Source organism: Fusarium redolens (genome assembly GCF_020744475.1).
Source record: "Fusarium redolens strain MPI-CAGE-AT-0023 chromosome Unknown BKA55scaffold_1, whole genome shotgun sequence".
In the NCBI taxonomy this organism is placed as follows: Eukaryota; Fungi; Ascomycota; class Sordariomycetes; order Hypocreales; family Nectriaceae; genus Fusarium; species Fusarium redolens.
In genome coordinates, this window is record NW_025763664.1 from 5,824,140 (window position 1) to 5,835,814 (window position 11,675).

The following is an 11,675-nucleotide window of genomic DNA, read 5'->3' on the forward strand; positions in this document are numbered from 1 at the left end:
ACGGGCATCTGGGAGATTATATCTAGCTGAGTTTTGAAGTTAACTCTTGTTCACTGCCTTCAATGTGTGTTGTTTGACTTACAAACAGCGGCCGCAACAGACCCCTTCCTTCATGTTTTGTCTTGACCTGCCAACTACATCACAGCTGCTCAAGATATGACAGTCGCATAGTCGTCCTAAGTGGGATTTACATTGACGACAGATGTACCACCTTCGGAGCTCTCTTACTATCACACAGGGTCAAGAAATCTTTACCCTCGATCCAGTGTTTGATCCTCAATGAAGACGAAGGACCCCTCGAGCTTCGACTTCACACTGGCACCATGCAGAGACTGCACAAGGGGAGTTCTAGAGTCATCGGCCCTTCAACATGGGTTCCTGTCCAGCAATTCAAGAGCTTGCATGATTAGGGTCTCTCAAGTACGGAGTAAAACGATGCCCTCCTGTGGCATTCGAAATGATTGAGCGAGAAGCTACCAGTTTCATATGATACGTACCTTGAATGCTCAGATACTGTACCTCCTGTCTTCTCGTACCTCGGGTACCCCTTGAAAGGATTCGAAGAGTTGCCGTGAACTTCTTCTCACCTTGCTGCAGTTTGTCCTACAACCATCCCCTTGTTCCCTTACCTTCACTGCCAAGCCATTCTCCTCAACCATCAATTTAACGCAACCCGACTTTCGGCACTCACGGACTCTTCGTAACTCCTCATTCGCCACTACACAATACAGCATGATCTATTCTCCCTCAAAGCATAGACCACACAAGCATTGATCATATACCGTCCCTAATACCAACTTACGATAAATTCTCTAGCGTAACAACGAATGCATGATCCGTGGATCTCCCCAGACGGCTATAACGTAATAATCCCCAGGATCAACTGGGGCCCCGGATTTCAACCCAAGTCTTGGCTTTTGAGGGGTATAGTTGGAGTTTCTTTTAATTTGGTATGCAGTAGTGTTGAGGAGACGCGTTGCCATTCACCTTGATATCTCTCGGTGTGGACAAGGATGCGCACTAGTTGACCTTCGCTTGGAGTTTTGAGACATATAAACTGGGCGACAAGGTAAAACGTTAGTCATAGTAAGGCATCTTTTGATGAGTTTAGTATAGTTCTTGTCTTGGAGTTTAGTTATATGTTTGTTTAACGTACGATAATCTTAGACGAGGGGTGATAGTCACAGCTGGCTATGAGATCTGGCCTGCGGATGCTGTAGGTTGACCCGCAAGGCGTTCAAGATTGACGATAGCTGCAAGGATGTTCGGATCCGATTTAGGTTGATGCTGAGTAAACGGCTGTGGCTCTCTGCTCTTCGGGAACGGTGCCCGCGTAGAAGGTTGCCTTGAATAAGGTTATGTTCAGCCACTTGTGCCCGATTAGCAGACTGCCTATCCTAAGCCTTATGATCATTTCAGCAGGTGTCAAGTCCTTATCTATGCTTATAATAACCTTCAATATGTGCAGGATTCAGCCTAAGCTTGTCAGCTTTGACAGAGCAAAGTGGGTGTGATTGAGCGCCCGAGGCTGGCTTCATGTTCCGGATCGACAGTGCATCGAGGCGTACACCAAGGCAAGTTTTTCACCTCTCATCAGCCCTCGTGCGATAACACTCAATGTAAATGTCTCAGCCTCTTCCGAAGCTGAATTTTCATGACACAAAAGTTTGTAATAGAATGTTGGTTCTGCGAGCTAACTAGTCATGGTCGACACTCCCGAAAAGGCTCACGAATCTCTTTCCCCAAATCATCTGCGCAGCATTCATCATCATCTGTGCTTATTTATTCCTGCCAAGCAAAACGTCTGGACCGTTCAGAGTGCGGAGAGAATCCCTGACCCCGAGATGGCCACAATAGGAAAGTGATTCCCGCTGATGACGGGCTCTCCGCACTCTGGGCTGGGGGGTCGAGTTGGGGAATTAGCTAATAATAAGGTAAAAGATATTGTTTTTCATTTAAGCATGCAGGTTAGAGTTGTTTTTTGCCTTGGAGTTCTCGTTAGTTTAGTACAGGTCTAACTAAAACCACTGACTAAACTAACTTTTACTGGTATCTTTGTGTGCGGAGAATGGCAAATCTGTATCCCTGCTCAGTACGAGATAAAGATCATGTGAACGTGATGATATTATTCAAGGGGTGGACACCAAAAGTACCCACTGAGAGAACAAGCCACTCAATCACAGCTCAGAGCGGTCAGAGCCATCCCTGGCTATCTCTTACACCCTTGTACCCATTGTGTTTTCCCCGCAGAGAAACAGACGGCAGATACTGGTAGATAAACACTGGAGCCAAGACCGCAGTAAGACCGGGGGTTTGGAGGAATGAAGAAGAAGAGCCTATCTCGACGAGAGAGCACACGAGAACTTTATTGACCTTCCTTAAGGGGAGTGGCTTAGTTTGATAGCAGTGGATACAATAGGAATCTCATAACAAGATCCTCACTGTAACACTTCACTAGGACGTACACAGGCAGCCATTGGGGATGTCATACAGGATCAGGCCTCGGAGCAAAGTGCCAAAGCTTATCTCTTCCCGAGCTTCTAGAAACTACAGGTGAGCCTTGGCCTGCGCTGTTTTCCTCTCCTTGTTCTCTCCCTTCAACCTCGGCGCCATAATCAAGTGCCGGGCCGATCTTTGCTAGTTGGAGATTGGCGTAACTATAGCGATGAGACAAAACCAACGGCCCAAAAAGCCTGCAAATCTGCCCTGCGCCCGAGTAACTTACAGCTGATGAATGTCCCAAATTCTAGATTCAGTGCTGTGCAACAGCTGCAGAGAATTACAGTACAAATGCACAACTGAGGCGAGGCACTCACTCACTACACACCAACTCGCCACAATGTTACATGCAGAGATAGGATCTGACCCCATTGAGAACTGTTGGACCGATGATCTTGGGAATTAAAGCCAACACTAAAGCACCCCCAGTTCCCAGTTCCCACACAGACAAACACTCCCGTTACGTGATTGATCTTCACAGACGGGCGTGCGTATGGTGTCTGACTCTCTGTCCGTCTAGGGTTCCATCCAGAGCATTACATGGGCTGCCATTTTGAGCATGGTCGTCTTGGCATTTCGACAATGATAAAATTGATAGCAGGCTGACTGTCGTGTGTGGTTAATCAGAGGAGAGTGAGACGTATTCGGTATATAGCTGTGCTCGTCCCTCTCTTTTCTTCTCTTCTTGTCCCTCCATCTTTCGTGCAACGTTGGGGAATCTAACACACTATATCGCCAAGGTCCTTGGCTCTAAGATCCCCAAAGCTTGGTTCTCTCTGGCAGCTTGGCCTTTTACACTTGGCAGCTTGGCTCTTTATCCCACATCTTGCCCAAACCAATCATCAAAATGAGCGGCGTCGAAAGGGGAAACGACGTCGAGAAGACGGATCTCGGCTACGATGCCTCTGCAGCTCCCACCAAAGACCTCGGCGTCGGTGAAGATCGCCATATTCGCGGTCTCGAGACCAGCGCTGAGACGTCGCTGCACCGCGGTCTGAAAGCCCGTCACATCACCATGATTGCCATCGGTGGTGCGATCGGTACTGGTCTTATCGTCGGCACTGGCAAGGCTTTGGCTCAAGCTGGTCCTGGTTCTGTCTTCATCTGTTATACGCTCGTTGGTTTCGTCGTCTTTCTCGTCATGGCTGCTCTGGGTGAGATGGCTGCTTGGCTTCCCATGTCTGCTGGTTTCACTGGTTATGCTTCTCGATTCTGTGATCCTTCGCTTGGTTTTGCGCTTGGTTGGACGTGAGTGTTTCTGAAGCTGTACAAGTCACGCGAGCTAACTTTTCTCTCAGTTATTGGTTCAAATACATCATCGTCACGCCTAATCAACTCACTGCTGCTGCGTTGGTCATTCAATATTGGGTTGATCGAGATACCGTCAATCCAGGTGTCTTTATCGCCATCTTTTTAGTCACCATCTGCGTCATCAACTATTTCGGCATTCGATTCTTCGGTGAACTCGAGTTCTGGCTTTCGTCATTCAAGGTCATCGTTATCATTGGAATCATCCTCTTCTCTCTGGTTCTCGCTCTTGGCGGTGGTCCTGACCATGACCGAAAGGGTTTCCGATACTGGAGCAACCCTGGGTATGTTCCCCAACTCCCTATCTCACTAAACTTCGCTAACAAGAACAGCGCCTTCAAGCCTTATATCATGACTGGTGACGCTGGACGATTCCTCGGCTTCTGGTCCTGCATGGTCAACGCTACCTTTGCCTACCTCGGAACTGAGCTCGTCGGTGTAACAGTCGCTGAGGCCCAGAACCCCCGCAAGACGGTCCCCCGCGCCATCAAGCTGACCTTCTACCGAATCCTCTTCTTCTACTGTCTCTCCGTCCTGCTCGTCGGAATGATCGTCCCCTACAACTCTGAGGAGCTTGCCTTTGCCAATAAGGCCAAGACCGGTGCTTCTGCCTCTCCCTTCGTCGTCGCTGCCGATATCGCCGGTGTCAAGGTCCTCCCTCACATCGTCAACGCTTGTATCTGCGTCTTCGTCTTCTCCGCCTCCAACTCTGATCTGTACATTGCTAGCCGTACCCTCTACGGTCTTGCTTCTGACGGTTCTGCGCCTGCTATCTTCAAGAAGACTGACAAGCACGGTGTTCCCATCTACGCCCTCGCCATGTCTGCTTCTTTCTGTCTCCTGGCCTTCATGAACGTTGCCGATGACTCTACCAAGGTTTTCGGTTACTTCGTCAACCTCACCACCATCTTCGGTCTCATGTCCTGGATTTCTATCCTCACAACTCACATCTGGTGGTGCCGCGCCAAGAAGGCCCAGGGTCTCGCCAACGAAGCTCTTCCCTATGTCGCACCCTTCGGCATGTGGGGATCCATCGCTGCTCTCTCCATGTGCATTCTCATCGCCCTCACCAAGAACTACGACGTTTTCGTCAGGGATCAGGAGACTGGCAAGATCTTTGGTGGTGAGAAGTACAAGACTTTCATCACTGGTTACCTCGGTATTCCCGTATACCTGATCCTCATCTTTGGCCACAAGTTCGTCACCAAGTCCCGCGGAATCAAGCCCCATGAGGCCGACTTCTACACTGGCAAGGATGTTATCGATCGTGAGGAGGAGGAGTTCTTGGCTGCTCAGGCCGCTAAGCGTGAGGCTGAGGGTCCTAACCGTGGAGGTTGGTTCTACAAGACCTTCGTCTCTTGGTTGTTCTAAATGCGTCCGTTATCGGATGTTTATTGTGTATATGAAGATGCCCGTTCGCGGGTAATGAGCGTATGTAGTCAAGATCAATATCTATCTTCCACATTCAACAATTCATGAACCATGTCTCCCGAATAAAACTTCACTTCCACCCTGTGCTGAAGCAATCGACAATTATGCTATTTCCTTGCAGTCATTTCACTCAAGTCAACGGAACTCAGGCCTTGAACTACTTCAATAGGAGATCACCCCATAGGAGTTCGAAGTCCGTAAGGTGTACAGAGCTATAGACACCATCAATATGCCTGTTAAAACATACACAGGCAACTTAGTAGTAGACTATGGTCCCCTAGAGCTCCAGAGGCGGGGATCTCGATAGGTAGGGCTTGAAGCAACAGATGGCAATCTTTGAGTCGCATTTTCAGGTCTTTTATGATGAGTCTTGACGCATGTCAATGTTATGAGTAAACCTCCCCGAGAGTCATAGTCCTTGTCACATGTACGTGACACCTTGGATAGCTCAACCTCACATGTGTCCCTAGAGAATGCCTGGGCAGCTTATCGTTACTCGAAGCACATGCTAACTTCGTCGCCGAAGAGAAGATAATAGCATCATATATGTGTTAGACGAACCGAAATCGCATCATGAGAGAGCAACATCAGGCCATCACATTCATCCGCAAGGTAATTTCACCGAGTAATCTCATTGCATGTGCTTTACTCATAGATACTATTTATTATCTAAAAGTCCAAAAAGTCCAGATATGACGGATTCCTATGATTTAGCGGAAACTTGAGATCTCTTTCACTCGATCTCTCTGGATGTCCTGGTCTTACACCCAACATACCCCTCCCAAATGGAACTTGAGTCGTCTGGCCTATTCGGAAGATGATTCCCTTCGATGCAAATGCATCGTCAAGTTCTTTGATCTGTTCTTTTGGCGGCGCTTCATAAGGATCTACAGCAACGACGCTCAAGTTCTGAAACCGGTATACCTTCTTCGCCATACCAAGTAAGTCGCGGTGCATCTCCGGCCAAGCCAACACCATTCCTATATGAAGAATCTGTAATGAAGAAGGGAGACTCGCCATAAAGATCTCAGGTCCAATATCCTTCATCGCTTCGAATCTTTGTTTTCGCTCTTCTTCATCATCGAAGACAGGACCGTAAAGAAGAAGTTGCTCTATCTCAAGGATTTCAAGACGTGGAAAATCGACAAAGCTGGCGTCGCCGCGGAGTGAAGAGTCCCAGCGGAGAAACATGGATACTTGTTCGATGATATCTTGTGCGCCGCCGGATGTATGCTCCCATGTTGTGCTGGTGTAGCATAAGCGTCGTAACGATTGACTAACGGGGGTGAGGTGGTGATGTTGGAGAACGGTGTATTTGTCCATGTCGCAGAAGTATTCAAGATCTTCGAGGACTGGACTTCGACGGAGGATCTTGGCGAGATTATCGGGATCTAAGCCGTGAAGTGATAGACGACGGAGACTTGCAAGGGCAGTGTCCCATGGTTCTGAGCGGAAACGTTCGCGAAGGGGGATGTCCGTCCCGCAGTCTGCATCGCTAGCTGCCAGCACTTCCAGGTTCTGTGCTTTTGCTAGGACATCCTGCATCTGTTGAATGTGGCAGCATTCGTCAGGATTCTTGCCCTGGCCTGGTAACACCAAATACTTGAGATTTGGTAAGTAGAAGGGGGAGTCTCTTATATACTGTAGCCCTTCCTGTGACGATCGGTAAACAAGCAATTGCTCTACAAAGGGCGCAGCCATAATCGAAGCTTCTTGCAACCACTTTGAATCAACATGTTCATATGATGGTAGAGCACGAAAACCAGCGCGCTCACCAGCCTGTCGAAATAGAGCTTGCGTTTCTTTAGAGATGTGACGAGCAGTCACTTCTCTCAACGCAAAGAACGCCAAAGCACGAACATGCTTAGCCAAGTCAGGTCTCTCAAGAAGAGTACGGAGAAACCCCTCAAGAGTCTCAACCTCGCGTCTCCTTGCATCAGTATCACCCCACCACTCAGGGCTACTCGAAGAATTCGACTGTCGTCCAGAGTGATAACAATGATACAAGATAGGTTGAGCCGTATTTCGAAAACGTCGACACGTGCGGCTCAAGCGAGATAATGCCTGCTGAGCCTCAATGGCGTGGTCGATCTCATCTGGCGGGAGATCGACAACATGTGCATGCTGGCAATGCACACAGAGATTGCGACATATGGCGGTAAAGATCTCGACGGGAAGATCGCCAATGGAAAGCTGCCGTCGTTTCCGCCAAAAGAAAGGAATCTCGGTCTGGAAGATTGGGCTGGGAGACCAGATATTCCCCCCGTGGAAGACATCCCGGTCCATCCTGGCAACGAGATGCATGGTATGATATGATGATTAGGCTGTAAGTCCAGGGACGTGGGTATAAGGCGAGTGTAGGGATGGTGCTGTACAAGCTGGACAAGAAGGATTTGAACAGCGAAAGTTGGACAGTGATATATGAACAGCAGAGGCCTTGAAACATGAATCATGAACAACGTATGTAGATAAGTACTCCCCCCCTTCGAGCGGAGAAGGGGTCGAGTGATTGGAATAGGAGTTGGTTGCTTAGATGCGGATATTCAAAGCGGAGGTGTGATCGCGGGAGCATCAACAAGGTATATTGGATCTTACGATGGTGTCGTCAAGGACCAGCCCTGGAGCTGCTGAATTACTAAATCGCAATTGGGACTCATAAAGGATCGAAGCTAAAGTCAAGCCAATCGTATCTTGTGTCGCAATCACTCATCCAGCACCCAAGGGTCCGTGAGCTGCATGTTTTCCAGGGATTGAACAGCTAGGATCATGACAAGTAACGGTGGTTTGAGCTCTTTTTTTCGTCTTACTGTATGTGAGTCGACCAGGAAGGTAGTAGTTTCGGGCATACGGGAGAAGCCAAATGAAGCATCTGATGATGTTGGTCGGGGCAGAGCATGGTCTGTGTCAAGAAGTTGAGAAGATGAAAAGAGAAGGAGAATTAATGTGAGAGAAATAAACAGCCACCGAAGACTGAAACATATAAAAAGCAAATACATATCGATATCCCCTTGCATTGTGAATACTACTACGAAGAAAAAGAAACGAAAGGAGAGATGCTGTGCCACGTTGTTGGGATCAACTCTACAAGGTCGAGATCGCAAGTCTCAGGTCGCCAAAGCACGCAGCGCAGCAAGTGGACCAAATCTCCACATCCCGCTGATGATAATGGCCTCATTCTTGATCAGCCAAGCTTTTTCAATTAACAACCGTGCATTTCGTACTTCATCCTATCAATATCCCTCATGTTATAGGGACATGAAAGTGGAGGTTTGATTCGCGTATCGAGGTGCAGAAACACAGTGTTACAGTGACCCAGACCCATTGCCAACGTCGTTTCTCCATGCATAAACGTGCAATGGTGACATCGCCTGTGGGAAACTTCAGGAACGCGTGCAACAGCGGGTTTCTTAGTGCGGAACGAGACCGAGAGCCTTGTTTAGCGCTGAGAATATGGGTCGAAATGTGGTCTGATGTTTAATCAAATAGTCTTGTTAAGCTTTCAACCACGTAATCAATCACTGACACCTGCTGCAAGATCCCGCTGCCATTCAACGGCTGGCGTCAAAGTTTAGAGCCCCCCCTTCGTTGCTTTTCTGGAAGACTCGTTATTGTTTTGACAGCTTGGAAAAGATGAGCAATCACTTTTTTTGATCAGGGCCATTGTTAGGCCGTGGAGGTGCCAAGCTGAGGTGCACGTGACCTCGCATTGGGGCGCGTCACCTTCCTGAGCTACTGCTCGCGTCTCACTGAAACAGCCCGCGTAAAGCACCTTCATCCATACCTAATTAGACCACACGTCACAGCTCGATTGTGTCACACAAATTGCAAGCTGTACAAGATGCCCGAGTTCACCGGTATGTATCTATTACACTCTGGTATTACTACTCCTCTTACTAACGACCGTAGAGGCGGATACCATTCGTATCCTCGTTGCGACCGATAATCATGTCGGTTATGAAGAGCGAGACCCGATTCGTAAGGATGATAGTTGGAGAACTTTCGATGAAATTTTGAACCTTGCCCGAACTGAAGATGTGCGGCCTATCGCCCTTGGTATTGATCATGGCTTCTAACATGCATAGGTCGATATGGTTCTTCTCGCTGGCGATCTCTTTCATGACAACAAACCCTCCCGAAAGTCCCTTTACCAAGTCATGCGTACACTCCGACAAAACTGCTTGGGCATGAAACCTTGTCCTCTCGAATTTCTCTCCGATGCTGCATCTGTCTTTGAAGGTGCTTTCACCCATGTCAACTACGAAGATCCCGATATCAACATTTCCATCCCCGTCTTTTCGATCCACGGCAATCACGACGATCCTTCTGGTGAAGGTAACTTCTGTTCGCTTGATCTTCTGCAGGCAAGCGGACTGCTCAACTACTACGGTCGTGTCCCCGAGGCAGACAACATCGAGGCCAAGCCGATTCTGCTACAGAAGGGCCTTACAAAGCTTGCCCTGTTTGGGTTGAGTAACGTTCGAGATGAGCGCATGTTCCGTACTTTCCGAGATCATAAAGTCAAATGGTTTCGACCTGAAACCCAGATGACTGACTGGTTCAACTTGTTGGCTGTTCACCAGAATCACCATGCCCATACAGCCACATCCTACCTCCCTGAGAATGTGTTACCTGACTGGTTGGACCTTGTAGTCTGGGGTCACGAGCACGAGTGTTTGATCGATCCTTCACAGAACCCAGAAACAGGATTTCACGTCATGCAGCCTGGTTCATCTGTCGCAACTTCACTGGTGCCCGGTGAGGCGGTTCAGAAGCACGTTGCTATTGTAAGCGTAACTGGCAAAGACTTCAAGGTCGACAAGCTTCCTCTCAAGAGTGTGCGTCCCTTTGTCACACGTGAAGTCATCCTTTCGCAAGACAAGCGCTTCAAAGGACTTGACAAGAAGAAGGACAACCGTCAGGAAGTCACTCGAAGACTGATGGAGGTAGTTGAGGAGATGATTGAGGAAGCCAATGCGGATTGGGAGGCCATTCAGACGGATGAAGAGGCTCTAGAAGAACGGCCTCTTCCACTCATTCGTCTGAAGGTGGAGTACACAGCCACGGAAGGTGGTCAGTTTGAGGTTGAAAATCCCCAGAGGTTCTCAAATCGATTTGTTGGTAAGGTGGCCAACACGAATGATGTTGTCTACTTTTACCGCAAAAAGACGTCACAGCGTAAGTCAATATTGCTATCGGCTAGAGATTTTACTAACAAGGCCAAGGCAAGGCAAATGCTGCGAACCCAACAGAAGCTCTTGAGGCACTCGATGGTGCTGATGACATGGTCAAGGTTGAGAATCTGGTGCAAGACTTTCTGTCAGCGCAATCACTCAAGGTCCTTCCTCAAGGACCGTTTGGTGATGCTGTTGCTCAATTCGTGACAAAGGATGACAAGCACGCGATGGAGCTATTTGTTTCAGAGCATCTAACAGGTCAAGTTCGATCCATGCTGGGCTTGGAGTCAGATGACGAAGATCTCAACAGTGCCATGGACATATATCGAACTAGAATCGAGCAGCAGCAAGCTAGCGGCATGCAGACAGCACGAGCGGAGAGAAAGCGAGTTCTCAAGCCAAAGCCAGCGACCTGGGACAGTGACTTTGATGGTAGCTGGGAAAACGAGCCAGATGCCTGGACATATGAGGATGAACAACAGGCCGAAACCTCTTTACGCGCATCTGAACCTGCGCCTGCGCCAGCACGCAAGACTGCACGTGGACGAGCCAAGGCGACACAACAAGACGATGACATGGACTTGATGGACGAAGATGAGCCGCTCCCTGCCCCCGCCAAGAAACCAGCAGCCAAACGAGCAACACGCGCCACAAAAGCTGCACCAGCCAAAAAGGCCCCCGCAAAGGGACGAGGCCGCAAGGCTTTTGAAGACAGTGAGGAAGAGGAAGAAGATGTGGTCATGGAATCAGAAGAAGAGCCCGCACCTCCTCCCCCAAAGACACGACGAACCGCAGCGAAGAGCACCGCCAAGACGACGACGACTCGGGGAGCGGGTAAGAATGCACGACAGACAAAGCTGAACTTTTCACAGTCGCAGAAGAGCGGTACGCAGAGTAAGGCTGTTGAGATTAGTGATGATGAGATTTCGGATGATGATGCGTTTGAGCCGGCGCCTACGACGACACGAAGTACGAGGAGGAGATAGTGGTGTGTGTGTAAGAATACCCTGAGGATGTAAGAGAAAAGTATAAAGAATTATGATGAATTGAGCAAACTGTCACAGTTACAGCACACTAAACTTGCCATCCCTATTCTACGAAGTGGTTATCATGAGAACTACAAGGCCTGCGATACCCACCGGGCGACAACCGTCTTTCAAGACGACGATCTTCACCTCGATGGCATTTACAAAGTCTCGGTCCAAGGTCCAAGTGTATATCGCTATTGATTGACCAATGTCTCCCACAATGGTGCTCATCCCC

The 11,675-nt window shown here is 48.8% G+C and overlaps 3 protein-coding genes across 3 annotated transcripts; 2 read left to right on the forward strand and 1 right to left on the reverse strand.

Annotated features, from left to right (window-relative positions):
- Positions 1–3,346: 3,346 nt before the first annotated feature.
- BKA55DRAFT_589177 (amino acid permease/ SLC12A domain-containing protein) lies at positions 3,347–5,178 on the forward strand (the record flags this gene model as incomplete). Its single annotated transcript, XM_046194900.1, has 3 exons — positions 3,347–3,747; positions 3,798–4,091; positions 4,140–5,178. 3 exons carry the CDS (start codon positions 3,347–3,349, stop codon positions 5,176–5,178), a joined length of 1,734 nt encoding a protein of 577 aa, XP_046057582.1.
- Positions 5,179–5,623: 445 nt separating this feature from the next.
- Positions 5,624–7,808, reverse strand: BKA55DRAFT_552792 (uncharacterized protein). Its single transcript, XM_046191466.1, has one exon. It carries the CDS (start codon positions 7,540–7,542, stop codon positions 5,908–5,910), a length of 1,635 nt encoding a protein of 544 aa, XP_046057583.1. The 5' UTR covers positions 7,543–7,808; the 3' UTR covers positions 5,624–5,907.
- Positions 7,809–9,076: 1,268 nt separating this feature from the next.
- Positions 9,077–11,398, forward strand: BKA55DRAFT_533399 (Mre11 DNA-binding presumed domain-containing protein; the record flags this gene model as incomplete). Its single annotated transcript, XM_046189456.1, has 4 exons — positions 9,077–9,092; positions 9,145–9,272; positions 9,321–10,413; positions 10,461–11,398. 4 exons carry the CDS (start codon positions 9,077–9,079, stop codon positions 11,396–11,398), a joined length of 2,175 nt encoding a protein of 724 aa, XP_046057584.1.
- Positions 11,399–11,675: the final 277 nt, after the last annotated feature.